The 18,617-nt window shown below is 43.4% G+C and overlaps 1 protein-coding gene across 1 annotated transcript in view; it reads left to right on the top strand.

The window, feature by feature from the left end:
• The window catches only part of LOC143099866 (low-density lipoprotein receptor-related protein 1B-like), a 161,116-nt gene that overhangs the window by 125,682 nt on the left and 16,817 nt on the right, over positions 1-18,617 (top strand). Inside the window, exons 48-63 of the mRNA XM_076262776.1 lie at positions 108-224; positions 1,484-1,590; positions 3,845-3,983; positions 7,194-7,300; positions 7,812-7,944; positions 8,381-8,503; positions 8,790-8,912; positions 9,266-9,403; positions 9,904-10,038; positions 10,510-10,629; positions 11,497-11,738; positions 13,285-13,508; positions 13,729-13,835; positions 15,139-15,255; positions 15,528-15,701; positions 17,948-18,076. Coding sequence (XP_076118891.1) covers positions 108-224; positions 1,484-1,590; positions 3,845-3,983; positions 7,194-7,300; positions 7,812-7,944; positions 8,381-8,503; positions 8,790-8,912; positions 9,266-9,403; positions 9,904-10,038; positions 10,510-10,629; positions 11,497-11,738; positions 13,285-13,508; positions 13,729-13,835; positions 15,139-15,255; positions 15,528-15,701; positions 17,948-18,076 — 2,235 coding nt within the window. The remainder of the gene's footprint in view (positions 1-107; positions 225-1,483; positions 1,591-3,844; positions 3,984-7,193; positions 7,301-7,811; positions 7,945-8,380; positions 8,504-8,789; positions 8,913-9,265; positions 9,404-9,903; positions 10,039-10,509; positions 10,630-11,496; positions 11,739-13,284; positions 13,509-13,728; positions 13,836-15,138; positions 15,256-15,527; positions 15,702-17,947; positions 18,077-18,617) is intronic.

The following is an 18,617-nucleotide window of genomic DNA, read 5'->3' on the forward strand; positions in this document are numbered from 1 at the left end:
AGTCTAACTCTCCCTCTGTATCTTTTTCTGTGTGTGTGTGTGTGTGTGTGTGTGTGTGTGTGTGTGCTTATTTGTCACTGATCAAAACAACCCCAACGTGCGCGCAGATGAGAAAACGTGCGGACCTCACGAGTTCCGCTGCGAGAACAACAACTGCATCCCGGACCACTGGAGGTGCGACAGCCAGAACGACTGCGGAGACAACTCAGACGAGGAGAACTGCAGTGAGTTACGCTCCTGTGTCTTACATCCTCATTCTACTCACTCTGGTGTGTTTGCAAGTGTGTGAGGGTGCGTGTATGTGTGCATGTGTGTGTGTGCGTGCGTTTGGTTATGTAGGTGTGTGTGAGTGTGTGCTTGTGTGAGTGTGTAGGTGTGTGTGAGTGTATGTGTGTGTTTCTGTGTGTGTGTGTGTGTGTGGGTGTGTGAGTGTGTGTGTGTGTATGTGTTTGTGTGTGCGTGTATGTATGTGTGTGTGTGTGGGTGTGCGTGGGTGTGTGTGGGTGCATGCGAGTTCTCCTCGCTTGCCAGCCGTTTGAAGATGGCTTACTTATTTGTTTCATTTGTGTCTCCCATGAATCTTTTTTTATTTATTATTTTAAGCAAACTTACAATGATCAAAGGTGTCCAGTGCTGTCTGTGCCTCCCATTATGATCTTATGTGAAACGTTTTGATACCCTTAAAAACAAAACATGATGAGGTTGAGAAACAAATGTTTCACGATTACAAAATGAAAGCTTTGGCGTCTCCTGTATTTACTGGTACCTGCCAACCCCTTTTATGTTATGTTTACAGCCTGTGACTACACTTGAAACATAAAGAACTTTTATTCATGTTAAAGTTGAAGAGCATTAGTCAAACTATTTTCTGTTAGAACTTTTAGTCTGCAACTTTCCCGTGGTGTCATTTCCTCCTCTCGTCTCGTTCTCGATTGTGTAACTTTATAATGACTGCTCTGTCATCTCTCCGTTGTGAGGTTAAAAAAAACAACGGCTGAAATCTTCACTTCTCTTCCCTGGAAATGTCAGGCGCTGTCAGTGATTGGCTCGTCCCGGTGTGGCTTGAAGGACTTGCACTCCGAGTCTCTCAAAGCGTAGCGATGATTCTGTGGCTGTGGAGACTTAATTTGACAGCCCCCGTGGCTAACGCCCTGAACTCTAGAAAGTAACTATGAAAGTTAATCTTATGTGCGCTCTGCAGAAGGGCCTGGGTAGAAAGCTCCGGGGAATATGGGCAGCTCCTTGTGATATTTATTTATTTACTCATTTATATTGTATTTTTCTGTTCAACTGTTATTCACCACACAGCGGGGCAGTCTGATGAGCTGGACATGTTTTTTCGGTCAAGTTTGTTGTGTCTGCTGTTGAGCTGTCTGGTCTCTCTCTCTCTCTCTCTCTCTCATTCTCTCTCTCTCTCTCTTTCTCTCTCTCTCTCTCTCTCTCTCTCTCTCTCTGTCTCTCTCTCTCTCTCTCTCTCTCACAGAGCCAGTGACCTGTAACCATAAGGACTTTGCCTGTGCTAACAGCGATTGCATCTCAGCACGCTTCCGTTGTGATGGTGACTATGACTGTGTCGATAATTCGGATGAGGTCAGTTCACATTTGGGTCTGTTTTTGATGACTAACTCTCAGTGTTTATGTGTGTGCTGAGCTGAGGAATATAGACACATGTAAAAAGTGTTATATAATCTAGAGAGGCATTTTTAAGGCTCTTAAATTCACAAGAAAAAAACAGTAGTAATGTACTAATGCCGGTGTGCCAGTATGTATTCAGTATCTAGTCAGTATTTCTTCATCAATACCTCATTAATGAACACGTGCACAGGTGCTAAAGGGCTGCATCCATACAGCACTGTCTGAGGCGAAAGCATATCATTGTGTTTGTATAAAATGTCCTATTGCACATTCTCTCAATGTCACTGACTGTTAAGAAGTGCAGTTTTACACTAAGTGGATACAAAGTGGAGAAAAGTGTTTTACACCGTGAGATATTTTTTTGACTTTCACTTTGATTTTCTTTATTAGAATATTTCGCTGAGTCAACATGATTCCGTTGACCCGTAGATTCAAAGTAGGATTAGGCTGCTTTTGTGGTTTGCACAGGCAGACATCTCGTTCTGCTAGCTCACACAGTGCTTTCTCCACAGACCTACCTCTGCCTGTGTAGTTAGTGGGGGGGGGGGGGGTAAAATCCCAGCTCGCCTTATGCGTTATTAACAAGGACATCCTATTAAACATGATCTGACAAAGCGCTGTCATACAAAACGGCATGATCTGCGGCGAGGACTGCAATCCGTGTTATTACGGAGACAATAAACAGCCAGCCTGCACTGAGAATGCAGGTGTAAAAAGTGAGTCTTCCGGGTCGTTATGGGAACCAAAGCATTTTATTGGACAGACTGCAGATATATGCACTTATCACTCCTCCTCAGGCTGTGGAGAAGATAAAGGTCAAAACTGATTCAGGCAGTTTTGCCACCGCATTCCATGAAAATCACTCAGGCCACCCTACTGGTGTGGGCTGCGCTGATTGGAACGCCAAGGTCATCCAGTCAATTCCCCAGGAGCTCAGTCGCTCATAAAATATATATATATATATATATATATATATATCTTCATCACATGCTGGGTTACTTTAGATAAAAGCATCTGCTGAATGGACAATCCAGAGCTTAGGGCAGCAGAAACGCTGGGCAGACTCTAAAGCACACATATGGATAGTGTCTTATCAGTATCATAATCGAGTGATATATAACACATGCTAAATAGGATGACCCGTTTTCCTTCCGTTTGCTTTCAGGCAGCCTGAGGATAATATTTATATAGTGCTAAGTATTTGCTAGATGATTGCACTGACAACAGCAGAATAATTTGAATAATCAATCAATCAATCAGTTATCTTTTCACTCAATTACGTACTCAGGGCCGGATGTTCAGGGAAAGCGCTAATACTGAGTTTTTCTATGCGCAGATAGCGAACGCTGTGCTTTGCCATATTGCGGGGGATTTACTAAGCTGTCACTTCATTACGTAAACAGCGCTCATCACCATCCGTCCCCGCCCCCTCTACAATGCTAATTGCGTGCCCACAGCTGAACCACAAGCGCAGTTGAATAGAGTTAACCAATTGCGACATTAAAAAGAATCAAACTTCAGCGATCATACATGATAATAAGATGTCAACGAGCAGCAACATACAGAGTAGGTCTACTGGAATTATTTACTGCACGTAGACTAGAGCTATGACTTAATACCAGTCTAGCAGATTGGGAAGTGTATGTCGTGAAAGTGAAAATACAATATTAGAAAGGAAAACAAAAGTTAAGGTTGCTTTTGACATAGTACAATGAAGAAAACTGATGCTCTGAATACTGATTCAGCTGTCTCTAAAAGTTTCTCTAATTGATGCATTTAACAGTGATTTGGATTACACCTGCTTTTAACAGGCGCAAGTCTTTCACGGCAAAACAGACTTGCGCTGTTTTCATAAATATGGCGGAATACCTAATAAATCGCTATTAGCACTTCTCCTCCCCTATGTTTGTGTGATACTCCCACTTACACCTGACCCTTCTATGAATGCATATGCATGACACGGAAAAGCGCAAATAGCCATTCGCAGCTCCCGTGACAGGCAGTCTGCGCTTTTTCCTCAGTGCGGCCTGTTTGTACATACCTTGCCATGTTTTTACGTGTACGTTGCAAATCAAATACGTCTGAAGTGGGCGCAAAACCGTTTGTACATCTGGCCCTCAGTCTCTCAGTCGGTTGGTCAACGGTGTATGTGTCTTACATGGCTGAGCTGCTATCTGTGCTCCCTTCTCTCCTTGCTGGCGTTGAGCAGAAGGACTGTGAGACGCGCTGTGCTGAGGACCAGTTCCAGTGCCACAACAACCTGTGCATCTCCCTCAAGTGGCTCTGTGATGGCCAGGAGGACTGCAAGACCGGCGAGGATGAGAGGGACTGCCAGGAGACAGAGACAGGTGTGTGTGTGTGTGAGTGTGTGTGTCTGTGTGTGTGTCTGTGTGTGTATCTGTGTCTGTGTGTGTGTCTGTGTGACTGAGACAGGTCAGGCTCAAGGTAAGGTGGTGATAATAATCTTTTTTGTTGTGACAAAATGATCGTCATTAAAGCCAGCCGCTGACCAGACATTTAGAGACTGTACAGCTTTCTAGCATCGTCTCTCTTCTCTCCTTGCTCGGAAGGAACAGTTTGATGGCGTAATGAAATGGTGTATGTGAACAGATGCCCCCTGTGAAAGTGTGAACTTGTGAATAATGAGTTTGAGTGATACAGTGAGTTGAGAAATACAGTGCTTTTGGCGTGCAGAGAGATTATCGAAAGTCATGGAAGCACTCTCGACTTCCCACTGTCAGCCTCCTGTAATGAGTGCCGAGAACGAGGAAGAAAAAAGAGACTCTAGAAGTTCCCACCACACCAACCGAGAGCTGAATTAGCCTTGGCAGTTTCCTAACCTTCTTTCTGCCGTATGCTAACAAGGAGAGAAGTCTGAAGTTGCTGTTCATCAGCTAGCTCACTTTTGGAGAACTACTGAGTGGCCGTGTGAGTTATCAAGGCTGAAAGTTAGGCTAGGGAGGGCTCTCTACCTCGTGACTGTCAGAGCATGCGAGACACACGTTTTCTCCATTCTATCTGACAGCATGACTGACAGCTAGCACAGGTCCAGTTAGTAGACAGTGACCTTTCTGTCTAAAGGTCTTTAGTGTGGATTATTTGATTTCAGGATTCTACCCATGGTTATTTGACACACAGAGAAATGCAGGAGTGATGTAGTTGGTAAAAAACAGAATAGCTCTTAGCCTATCAGCCAGTACCGGTATTTGTTATCTGCAAATGGTCTCTCAAACAATGATTTTGATAGGCGCACACACACACAAACACACACACACACACACACACACACACACACACACACAGGCACATACATACACACTCACACACAGAGACACACATAGAGGCACACACACACACACATGCATACTTAGGCCAACACATGTACAGATATGTAGAGATATGTTGTCTGCTCAGAGGAGAGCAATAGAATTGCATTTATTCATATGAATTGCTTTATGTGTGTTCTTTGATGTGTCTGTGCCCCCAAACATTCAGAACAGAGCTATGATGGTAAAGAAGGAAAAGAAGGAGAATCATAAATGGTTACACAAGTCCTCTGTTTGAGCAATCACTTTCACAGACCCCAAAGTCTACTGTTGTACCGGATGATTTTGATTCAGAATTGCAAATATTAAGGATGATATTGCTACATTAAATTCAAGACAGGCACAGACAATCACACGTGTGTGCTATTTTTAACTGTGGAGAAGTTAACAAATCCCAATGCACAGTTAGCACCTGAACTCTCTAATAAATTAACTCATGTATTAGTTCCTACTCTCTCTAATGAACTAATAAATTTGGATATTTTTCCAAAATTTATCAAATCAAACACAACCACAACCACTGAACCCAACATCTGTAGCCTCCAGCTGTAAAGAGACAGAAACTAAACTTGATGTCAGTTTACAGTGCAGCTATGCAGTACAGCTCGAGAACCAACTTCCGGAAGGCATTACAGTAATAATGTCCCAACTGTCTCCAATTTCAAATTAAGACTACTTAAAGGAGCGATTTGTAGGATTGTTACCAAACGTTCTGTAGGCCAAAAACACTGGTGAACGTTCTCAAGACTACCAGACGCGAGCCTCTTCTGGGTTGCCAGATGTAATGAAGACTTAGCTAACGTTAGTTGACCTGCAGCTGCTTTAACGTTTCTCCAACCATGACCCAGCTACACATTACGGAAACCGTGAAAACAAAAAATACCTCTCTAACCAACGTAACATACAGTACTGTAGCGTTTCACTATGAGCCAGAGTTTCATGAACTGGTTTATTGTCACGAAGCACACAATGCAGCATATAACACAGCGGGCCGTGTCAGGCCCAGAACCGAAAGAGGCAGAACTTTCTCGAATAGTAGCCTATATTCCCCGGGGGTCCCGCCCCCCTCTTGCCAGGCTGCCAACCATGAGCGTGCCCGGGGTTATGCATAGCGCGGGCACTCCCTGATTGACAGGTGGTCGCTACAATATTTAGCTGAAGTTAGCGATGCAGATGAAGTTTAGCCTAGACTACCTGTTGTGGAGAAATATGGCCAGCTCTGCGTCAGACTTGATATTCTTCGTTTGACGAAGACGTGACCATCTCAGGAAGCTCCTCCGATGTCCACTTCATTTGTTTTTTGTTTTAATTTTGGAAATGTGCCTGCCTCTCGTAGGCGTTCATGACTACAATTGACAGCAAGTTGACAGTTGGCCTTTGCTAATTTGGCAACACTAATAGAAGGACACGCCAGCCCATTATTAATACTCTATTCTAGAATTAATCGTTCAAAACATAAATGAAAATTCCAAGAGAGGGGTTTTACGGGTTATAGTAATGTTGTCAAATAAGCCATTACTTCAATTCATTGTGTTTCCTTACTCTCTGACATATGGTGATCATTTTTGCAATAGTTACAGTTTATTTTCCATTATTTCCTACATACTGGTCCTTTAAGACTAAACTGTTCTCAGATTCTTTCTGCTAACTGATCAAATGCACTTTCTCTTCAGATGCACTCTGTTTTTTAATGTCTTTTAGTTATTCCACTTTTTATTTTTTTATTGTTCATTTCTAATTTACTAAACAATGGTTTAATTTCCCTTTCATGTGTTTATTTACTATTATTCTTTGCTTTTGTTTATGTACAGCACATTGAATTGCCCCTGTGTATGAAATGTGCTATATTAATAAGCTAGCCTTGCCTTTGTAGAGAAATTGTGTCATTCTGTATGCATGTGACACAATTTGATGTAAGACTCCATTTGTCGTCCATCCATTTAAAACTCCCATCCAAACCCATTTCTTGTAAAAGTACAGATTATGACCTGAAGTAGCACTAGCAGTGCTTCATTTGCCATGCTTCTTTTCCAAACCTACTGTATGTCCAGCCTCATGGCTTCCCCTCTAAAGTGTTAAGCGTGAGCCAGTGTGTGTCTGTGTGTGAGTATGTCTGTGTGTGTTTCTGTGTGTTTGTGTGTGTGTATGTGTGTGTGTGTGTGTGTGTGTGTGTGTGTGTGTGTGTGTGTTCTGACGCTGCTTGTGTTTTCTCTCTCTCTGTGCCTGGGCCAGTGGTTCCCTCCTGTTCCCTGAACGAGTATGTGTGCGCCAGTGGGGGGTGTGTGCTAGCCAGCCTGCGGTGTGATGGACATGACAACTGTCTGGACGGATCTGATGAGGTCAGTGGCTGAAGTGTGTCATACCTCACCCTTTATCTTACCTCAACAGCAGTCTACAGTGTAGTAGGGAAGGACAGAACATCACATTGAAGGATAAAAGACAGTATGCTATATCCCACATAGATGCATAAAGCTGCTATGTCAGTGCATCTATGCTTTTAAATATTGTTAAACTTACTAAAGTCATATCATTCTGATAACTGAAAACTAGGGCACTGAAAACTGGTTAGGCTACTTGTGTTAGTAACTGAAAAAACATTATTTAAACCCTGTATTAGACAGTTTTAGATATTCATATTTCAGTAGGAGTAAAATACAGGCAAAACTGTTATGTATTTCATATATGTCATGTTTGTTCTTGTTTTGTGTTAGTTAAAAGGACGTTGCTCTATCTAGCGTGTCTCCATGGAGACATCATTATGTAGGCCAGTGTGCTGCGGAACACTGGTCTGTGCTCAGAGTGGGGTCGTTTGAAGTTTGTTGTTGTGTGTGAAACAAAAAAAAAAAACAGATGGATTGCGTGAAGGAGTGCAAGGAGGACGAGTTCCTGTGTCGGAATCATGCCCACTGTATTCCGAAGAGGTGGCGCTGCGATGACGTCTTTGACTGTGTGGATCACAGCGATGAAGAAAACTGTGAACAGGGTATTCTAGCAGTGCAATTAAACTCTAATTGGGGTGTTCATTTACTATGTTACATTGTTGTTGTGGGTTATCGTCTCCTGGGAAAATCAAGAAATGTCTCTTCAAACACATTTGTTCTCAGTACATGCTTTTGTATGTGAATGCCGTGCTTCCAGGATAGAGAGGATATCAGATCTGAATGAAAATTACTTTCTTTATTCATGTTTCATAAATGACTTTCAGAGTATCAGAACAAGAAAAAAAAACATTCAAAGAGTTTCAATCCTTAGAATATACCAACTTTATTACCCAATCACCTCTAACCTTGAGTTATGAGCTTGGAGGTTGTTATCTAGCAGACATAAAAAAAGTATATTTGATGTCTTTTTCATTTCATTTTGCCCAAGATATTAAAAGCTTATTTTTGTCTCTGCCTTCCCAACACATGCGATTTCAGGTGCTTTCTTCTGCCGGCCGGACGAGTTCATTTGTAACAACACGCTGTGTAAGCTGCACGCATGGGTGTGTGACGGAGAGGACGACTGCGGAGATAACTCAGACGAGAGCTCGGACATGTGTGGTGAGAGCTCCGAGCGCCAATTATAAACTTTATAACGTCGGAGAGGGAAAAAATAGATAATTGCCGACAATTAGCACTTAAATAACATACTTCACGCGTTGGCTCTAAAAGATCACTTAATGAGAACTTAAATCTTTGGCACTGACAGCCAAGCCTTGTAGAGTGTGCAACTTGCAACTCGAGGGGTGATCGTTTCTAAGAGTTTATTTATAATAGTCACGCATTCGTCTCAGCTCTTTTTGATCAGTGATGAGACGTGTCTGTATTGTGCTTGTTCTCTGTCCAGCAAAACTTCCGTGCCCCCCTACCAGGCCTTACAAGTGCAGGAACGGACGCGTGTGCCTGCGCCTGGACCAGGTCTGCAACAAAGTGGACAACTGTGGCGATAACTCCGACGAGGACGAATGTGGTGAGCGCAAAATGAAAACGCTGAAAGTGGAAAGTTTGTGGCCTGGCGTGTGGCTCAAGGATTGGATTGTAAAATGAGCTTGGTGCTAATTACTGAAGGCTGAAAAGTTACTCTCAACATGCTGAGTTTCAGTTGTTTTTTTAAATATTAGTTTATCTATTTGTTTGTTTGTTTATTTATTTATATCATTTGCTGACCAGTTTCCTTTTTTCCTGCCTTTTGACTTTGTGTGGTCGGATTTGGCCTGGACGCTTGGCTATTGGATGGCTTTTCTGTTTGATATGGCACACGGGTTGGCTCCTGTGTTGGATATTGGATGTTGGATGTCCTGTACCGGACTGGCCGAAACCCAGAGGTGATATCGGGCCGACCCAAACCGTGTGGAAAGACGGAGTTTACATGCGCCAACCAGCGCTGTGTCCCCCTGCAGCTCCAGTGTGATTTGTTTGATGACTGTGGAGATGGATCAGACGAAAGAGACTGCAAGGCCAGTAAGTCAGTGTGTGTGTGTGTGTGTCTTAGTTAATGTGTGTGTGTTAGTTAGTGTGTGGGAGGGTGTGTGTGTGTGTGTGTGTGTGCACATACACATGCACAAACAGACGGCAGTCTCCAAAAGAATATTATTTACAGCACATTTGTACCGAGCTGCCTGTGTGAATAAATCACTCTCCTCATCAGCCACCACTCTGCCACATCACTCCTTGCTGTTCACTCAAACCCAGCGTCTGTATTTCCCTGTTTTTCCCCCCTCTCTTGTTGTTTTTACCTCCATTCTTTCCTCCTTTCCACGCGGAGATAAATATTCCATTTGCATTCGCTTTGTACTTGGCGCGAGGCATCAAAGCAGCGGTGTAGGCCCCTCACTGATAGAGGCTGGGGGGAGAGCATGTTTCTGTGTTTCCGGCTATCAAAGACCCCCCCCCCCCTCCCTTACCCAGCCAACACAACCCAACCCAATCCACCCACCCACCACTTTGCCTTTGCCTTGCAGTCTCAAGCGGAGATCTATGCGGGAAGAGGAACAACCCGTGTGGGGAGGAGGCTGTTTGCAATCAGACAAACACCAATGCAATTTGCCAGTGCAAGCCTGGCTTTGTGAGGAATCATAGCAGCAGGCAGTGTGAAGGTATGCTGCTAGACTCCACCAGCCACCAGCTCAGTGCTACGTGTGCAAGTCGCCCTGAGTTGATAACCAGAGGCTGATACGCACATACACACATGCACACACACACACACGCGCACACACACACGCACACACACACACACACGCACACACACACACGCACGCACACACACACACACACAATCCCAACATGTCATGTGTGTGCCTGTTGAATTTGACCATGCTTGTCCTCAATCCCAAACAGCGATTAAGCAACCAACGGCAGAGGAAGCTCTTCAGCCATGCGACCTACCTATCTTTTTTATAAGAGCCAGTAACTGCTGGAATGATCCATTTGACATGAAATAATAATTTAAGAAAACTAAATTAAACATTAGTGTAACATTGGTTACTAATATTAATTGCTAACATTAGTTTACACCTTTAATCCTCATAAACAAATAATCCAATATCATCACTCTCTTTTTTTTTCAGAAATTGATGAGTGCCTGCAATTTGGCTCTTGTTCCCATTATTGCACAAACACTAAGGGATCCTATAAGTGCACTTGTGACCGTAACTTTAAAGAGATCAATGGGAACTGTGTAGCAAAAGGTAAGGATCGATGATTTCTCATCGACACACACACACTTTTTTTTCTTTTGCAGACAATCTATTTTAGCCTGCTCACATGAAATTAAAGTTTCAGACAAGCTCTTGTTCAGTCATTACCAAGCTAATCATGGCGGCATGACACAGTAATTTCCTAGACTTCCATTCATTTATTCATTTAACAGGTTTCTCTGATATTGATAGCCTTTTTTCCAACCCCCATTGCTATGCCTCTGAGAGGGGCAAGTGCATTATGTAAAAGAGTCACATATATTTCTACTCGTTCAAAGTGCTAAGTTGCTGCGCTGTGGTGTCAGCAACCAACTCTGTAATCAATACCCCACCCTCCCCCTCATGCACCACATTGGCCACATTTGAAGTTAAATACTCATGCTGAAATGAAGGGCTGTTGACACAAACTACCCAGAAATGTTATGGCTTTTAGTGTCAAATCAGAGGGCCTTCACAATAATTTTCTTGTAAATATTTGAAATTCAGTAAACATCAGTTGCATGCTCTCATTTCAATCATCTATTTAAAATAACATTTCCAACATTTACATATGTTACGTTTAGTCACACTGCAATGTATGTATTGATTATGTTTGATATATTTGAATAATCTAGTCTTACCCTGTTATAAAAACAACTGATAGCTTAATTTTGATCATAGCTTTGTGTAGACCTTTTTATTCTTCTAGTGTTTCTAGTTATTCTATGTAATGTTACGTAATGCTGACTTGTTAAATGCATGCTTATCAAGAGTAGTTGATCTGTTATTGAAATTGTGAAAACTGTCAAACTGTCTTCAACCCTAAATGGAATTTAGCCACTTTTCATTTTTTTTGCATATTAATAACTCAACGGGCAGGACCAGAAGATCGAGTGCTCAACCTAGCTAATGACACTGAAATCCGAAGTTTTGTGTATCCATTTAACCAGAGCCATGGACACAAACTGCTCACTCGCATCGAGGAAAATGCCCGCATCATCGGGATGGATGCTCTGTTGCATCAACAAAAGTTTATCTGGGCTACCCAGTTTAACCCGGGTGGACTTTTTTACAGAGAAATGTCTGACAGAAGTCAGATTAAAACTAATGTCGGGATCATAGTAAGTATGTCCAAGCTGGGGTTAGAGAGAGAGAAAGAGAGAGAGAGAGAGAGAGAGAGAGAGACGCATACTGTTGACAGGGTTGAACTGGTCGTCGACTGCTCGAGGATTGCTTTGGCGGTGTTGCTGTTGCTGCGTGACTCAGCGGAGTCAAATGTCCATTGTCAGGCGTCCGCGACATCGAATGAAATTCATGTGTGTGTGCGTGTGTGTCGCCAGACCTTGTTATCCGCACTGCACCTCTGCAAATGCATTTAGGCGCTATGAATTGCCAGGATTGAATTATGCCCTGTGAATTCATCGAGATTAAATTCATAACTCACCGAGTCACGTCCCTCCCGTTACAGTCCGTGAAGAGGGGATGTGAGGCTATAGCAAGGTGCCACACACTCGTGGTTATCATATAGATTGTTCTAGAAAATATCCTGGGCCCCATTCTTGTCATTATCTTTGAGGCTGAGATAGTTGGTAAGTAAAAGGAAGTAGTGGGCCATGAAATAAATTGGACATTTTCCCCTGGTGTCATCTTCTCTCTATCTCTCTCTCTCTCTCTCTCTCTCTCTCTCTCTCTCTCTCTCTCTCTCTCTCTCCACAAACACATTTGTGGAATGAAAAACGGAGGGAAATTGGCTTTTCTTTCTCTTCAGTCATATTTAAGAATATCTTTCATTTGTATTATTTCTTCAGGGCCTTGTTCTGAGGAAATGAGAATTTCAATCATTCAAAACCCCCTCAATTCACCACGTATTACCTGCACTCACAGCGACATGTATAATTTAGAGTGCTTATTGTTCATCAGATGTAACCAAGACATGTTCACCCCGGTGGCAGAGCTGAGGCGGTTCATTATTCCCTTTAACTATATCAGTCATAGTTCAAGGCAGTGCTTGATCATACCAACTACTTCAGGACACCAGCACTAGAACTTTCAATATATTCTGAGGTCATTATACAATATATTCGTTGTTGCCTGAATAGGCCTATGCACTGTATCCTGTTAAGGCACATTAAAGAGCATACAATATAAAAGTACAAGTCGTTAAACACAGCAAACAATGTACAAAAAGTGATAATATCACATACAATGTGATAATGCAAGCTTTAGTTAATATAAGCCAGTATAATAACTTATACTATTATAGCTAGTATAAGCATAGTATAATAGTTAATAGCTAATAGCTAATAAGATAACATAATCACAGCTTATAGTGTCTCCCTATTGTACTCTCCAAAGCCACTGGCCAACTCTAAATCACCTCTAGCACTATGGGGGCATTTATCATGACAGAGTCTGCCGCGATCACCAGCAGGTATTTCCCACTCTGACACCTCTCTGACATAAACTACAGCAGGTAATAATTCGTCCACCTGTTCAGCCTCGTCACCAGTATGCTCCAGAGAACTTGTAGGGACTTTTTTTTATTTTTTTTTTACTATTTCTATTTTCCCCCTTATCTTTTTCCCTACCTTATATTCATAATACAGTGAGTGGTACTTTGACATTGTACGACTGAGCATTTCTTTTCACCTGGCCGCCCCCTTGCAGTGTCCAGACTTCAGGAGACCCAGAGACGTGGCGGCCGACTGGGTGACTGGAAACATATACTGGACAGATCACTCGCGGATGCACTGGTTCAGCTATTACACAGCCCACTGGACCAAACTGAGATACTCGATTAACGTGGGTCAACTCAAAGGGCCCAACTGCACCCGGCTGATAACGGACATGGCAGGCGAGCCGTACGCCATCACAGTCAATCCAGCCAGAGGGTGAGACGGCAGACTTAGCTTCCTTTTGCTCTTTGTCTCTGCCATTTGCCAAGAAAGCAGAGCACTTGCGCTGTATACAGGCAGTGTATATAATAAAATGTTTTATCTGTCTACTAGGTTTGATGTTCTTTACTATTTGCTTTTTTAAGTATTATGATTATTTTCGAAAGTATATTTTCAATGGGATTTATGTTGACATCTGACTACTATGTATTTACAGAATGATGTACTGGTCAGTTATCGGTGACCGGTCACACATTGAAGAGTCTGCTATGGATGGCTCTTTACGCAGGGTACTTGTGGATAAGAAACTTAGGAGACCCACAGGTATCTGTATGGCATTGAATGAATGAATTAATCAATGTTCGTATATTATGTATGTACAGTATGTAAGTATGTACTGTATGTTTGTCTGTATGTATTTATGTACAGTATATGTATGTGTGGTATGTATGTATGTGTGATACTATACATATGGTGCATACCATATCTTTCTTAATATCTTTTTTAATCATCTTAAATGTCACTTTGTATTCTGCAGCTGGTTGTAGCTTTGAATGTATTTTTATCTAAGCTTTTGGGAGCAAATGAGATTTTAGGCCTTATCTATCGTAGCAAAGTTTTTGGAGCATCCATTCCCATGCCAAGCATACTGAAGTACAGTGCTAAAGATGTTTCCCTTTGGCTATCCACTGGCTACCCAATGTACTCTATCGTCTCTGCCTGTGACCTGTATGCATGACCTGAAAAACAATAGAAATTCTGGAACAGTAACAGAGCAGGGTGCTTTACTGGCAGGGCAGCAGACTGCCTCGAAAACACAAACAAGCGTCCTTTCTGTGCTGACCTTCTTTGTGGCGGTGGACCTAAAAACCTGCCACGGGGGGAGGGCAGCAGATTCATCATCTCAAAAAAAACTACACCTTTAACTCTCTCTCTCTCTCTCTCTCTCTTGTCCTCCACAACCCTGACAAAGACGTTACGGGAAACATAAATAGATATTCCGGGGTGCTCACATTAGGATAATTACTCTGTAAGTCGTCGTTTTAAGCATAAAATAAATCGAGGCGATTAGTCTTTCGGGATGTCCTCCTGTTCAAATTAGGACAGAGTAGTGGAGCCGAGCGTCATCGTGCTCCCCAAAAGCAGGAAGTTTGTCAGCAGTTTACTTTGGACAGGAGTCACTGAGTACTTTGTAAACAACCTTTAGGCTGTGCCTGTGAATTTCATTTTCTGCTCCTCTAGACTGGTCTTTGCCCTCTCCTCCTCATCAGTATGTAACATCAACCACCCCTAGCTCCCTCATGCCATGGACCAGGCCCAATTCTTTAACACTGTCCAAGCAATTTACGTGGCTGTTTCTGTAAATAAATAAATAAGCAAGCAAATAATAAATACGTAATCACAGTGGATGACCTCCTGCTTCCAAGTCTTGGAGGCATCATTATTGATTTGCCTGTTGAATTCATAAGGCACATAAATCTCCTCCCTCCCTCTCTCTCTCTCTCTCTCTCTCTCTCTCTGTTCCCCCCTGCCTCTCTCTTTCTCTCTCCCCCACCCTCTGCTCTCTCTCTCTCTCTCTCTCTCTCTCTCTCTCTCTCTCTCTCTTTCGCTTTTTATGCCTTCCTAGGTCTGGCTATTGATTACTTCAACCAGCGTCTGTACTGGGCCGATGCAGAGCTGGCCACCATCGGCAGTGTGCGGTTTGATGGCTCTGATCCCCAGGAGTCAATCGGGGGCAAACACGGTAGGATAAACAGGACCTGTCAATATGTTGTGCGTGTGTGTGTGTCCAGAGGGACTTGGCACAAAGATGAATGACCTTCGGTAGCATCTGCGCTCTGTGCTGAATTAACAATGTGGGTAATTTCAGAACAGAGAGTGGACCATTCTGGAAAGAATTCCTCATGAAATGTGGATACTAGTCAATTGCATTGATTTCAGTGATTTAGAAGGAGGGTGATGCAGGGAATGCAAGCCTTAACTGTCTGTGTTTTTTTTTGACGTGACGTTTTCCAGGGATCCCCAATCCATATCGAATCGATTTGTTTGAGGACTTCATCTACGGAACGGGCCTGAAGAACGAGGTCTTCAGGATACACAAGTATGGGAAAGGTCCCATGGAGCTTCTCGATCTGGGAGTCGAGAAGGCCACAAACATCATGGTGTCCCATCGGTACAAGCAGCAGGAGGGTGAGAATGAGATCGGAAAGATTTGACTTAACTGGCTCAATATACTCCTGTCAGAGACATGTCAGCTAGCTGACAGAATGAAGCCACAGCCACTGACAGCTACTGACAACACTTCTGACAGCACATTTTTGGCACATTTTTTGTTTATTTCCCACAAGCTCAACATCGGTAGTATTTTTATTGGGTGAGTGATAAGGATGCTGGTTCGATATCTGTCAGGTTTACGCAGTTAACCCTAAAAAACGGTTGCTTTTTTTATGAGCAAGCAAGAAGCAGCTTGCACAGTGTTTTACAGGAGGTCAGTGTGATGTTTGTATTTAGACCCTCCTGCCCTCTCCAGGGTCGACACTGATGAAGGTCAGTACTGTATTGGCTTTCTAGTCTAGTTCGGAGGATCGAAAAATAAAGTTTATGAACAGTCGGGGAGAAAAATGTGCATTTGAACTGGGTAAAATGGGCAGCTCGACTGGAGATATAACCGCTAACAATTACTGTCAATGATGCCAGTGATTTTCTCTTCTGTGCTCATTGGGGGAATGTGCAAGAAAGACAGTAAGAAAAGTTAACAAACCTCACTTTGTATGGCAAATGCGACCTTGTTATCTCTATCAAGTCATGACCAAGGGGCCCCTGTCCACCCTGTGTGTTATCATTTTCCAGTCCACCATTTGCCTAAGCGTAACATCCACGAGGAATCTTCACCCGCATCGTACACTTCTCCTATTCAGCCGTTCCACGGGACTCTTGATCTGTTCCGGGGGGCTTCTTTGCCTTGCGATTTGTTTTCTCTGTTGACTTAATGGCCCTGCGGTCCACTCTGCGATCGCTCCCCCTCACGCTCGGCCTTGCTGCGTATCGTAGCGCAGCGTAGCGTAGCGTAGCGCAGGCAGCAGAGGCCGTCCCTGCAGACTCATTAAGCTGGCCAGATCCAGTCCGGAGAAGAAAGAGCTCGTGCACTGACAGCAAAAGCCCAGAGCTCAGTTTGATGTCTTCAGCAGAACACAGAACAGATGCCCTGCTCGCCTGCTCTATGCACCCCCCCCCCCCCCCCCCCTCTGTTTTATTTCATTTTATAAACACATACAGTATCTTTCCTTTAAAGAAAAGAAGGAAAAAAACTCTTGTACGCATGTTTGATACTAGTGTCCTGACAAAAGCAGCCTTTGAAAACAGTGTGAGTTACTTGGAGATCTGGAACAGCGTCTGAATCCCTTTTTCTTTCCGATTGTATGATACTCTTTTATGAATGAGTGTAGACATTGATTTATACGTATTATTCTGCTCATTTTTTCTGTTACAGTAAATGAATATACTATAAGGTCGGTGATTAAATAATACATTCAGTATCGCTGAGCAGATGGCAGAGATTTCTCTTGTTAATATGCCGCTTTTCACTGACTGAAAGACAGAAAGACTGAAGCCGTAACCAGCTCTTCCTCCCTTGCTCTCTGAGATAAGGCTCAGAGAAATGTGGATTTGTCGTTCCCAACATCTATTACCATTTGAATGATCATTTTGGAAGAAGTGCCACACTCCTGCTTTAAAAGAACTGCTGTATCAGGTCACAGAAAAACTACAGCATACTTGCCTTCTTCAGAAACGCCATGCTGGGCTGCTATGGAGATCAGGGGCGGATGTGTTTTTATTGGATAACGGTGGAACTCATAGAGGCGTTTTCATTGACGGTTTAAGCGATGTAGTCAGGAAGGTTCACATGAAACAGATTTTGGAGGGTTTTGTTTGCTAGTGAAAGCTGTTTGGATGTCTGTCTATAGGACTGGTGAAGGTTTTTTAATTGTTGGATTTGCTAGTGAAAGCTGTTTGTGTGTATGTGTGTAGGATTGGTGAACCCTGTTTGTGTGTGTGTGTGTGTGTGTGTGTAGGATTGGCAAACACTGTTTGCATGTGTGTGTAGGACTGGTGAACCCTGTTTGTGTGTGTGTGTGTGTGTGCAGGATTGGCGAACACTGTTTGCATGTGTGTGTAGGACTGCCGAACCCTGTTTGTGTGTGTGTGTGTAGGATAGGTGAACCCTGTTTGTGTGTGTGTGTGTTTGTAGGATTGGCGAACCCTGTTTGTGTGTGTGTGTGTAGGATTGGCGAACCCTGTTTGTGTGTGTGTGTGTGTGTGTGTGTGTCTGTGTAGGATTGGCGAACCCTTGTTTGTGTGTGTGTGTAGGATTGGCGAACCCTGTTTGTGTGTGTGTAGGATTGGCGAACCCTGTTTGTGTGTGTGTGTGTGTGTAGGATTGGCGAACCCCTGCCTGAAGATGCTCTGCAGCTTCATGTGCCTGCTCAACCCCACAGGCGCCAGGTGTGTGTGTCCAGAGGGCAAGGCCCTCATCAACGGCTCCTGCACTGACCCCAACATCTCAGGTGAGTCAGGAGAGTTCCGTGCACCCCCGCTCCGCTCCCTGCACCTGTGCTGTTGTTTTCTTCCCTCATCTCCAAGAACTGTGAGAAAATTACAGGTGTGTCTTCAGCTATAAATTGTGAATGAGGTGTGGGTGTTAATTTGGGACTTGATTTACCAGTGGAGAGGGGAGTGTGGTGCTGTGGGAATAGAGGATCAGAGTGTGTGTGTGTCTGTGTGTGTGTGTGTGTGTGTGTGTGTGTGTGTGTGTGTGTGTGTGTGTGTGTGTGTGTGTGTGTGTTTGTGTGTGTGTGTGTTTGTGTGGTGAGGCATCCTCCAAGAGGCAGATTACTCTGAGTTACTTGGAGTTTTTTTGCCTGCGTGAATCTAAATCATGATCAGGTCGGGGGGTTTCAGGTGGTGTTATTTTCTGCTCTCGAGGGTTACAGATCACAGGAGAGCAGGAGGAGGGGGGGGGGGCTGAAGCAGATATAAAAACAGCACTTATTTTCTCATTTTTCCTCATGTTTTAATTAAAGATCGTTATCAGCTGGAGTCACGTGT

The sequence above is a fragment of the Alosa pseudoharengus genome, unplaced genomic scaffold (assembly GCF_046254945.1).
Source record: "Alosa pseudoharengus isolate Yale_2024_CS ecotype anadromous, Long Island Sound unplaced genomic scaffold, YU_APseudo_1.1 YU_APseudo_1.1_scf_3, whole genome shotgun sequence".
Classification (NCBI taxonomy): Eukaryota; Metazoa; Chordata; class Actinopteri; order Clupeiformes; family Clupeidae; genus Alosa; species Alosa pseudoharengus.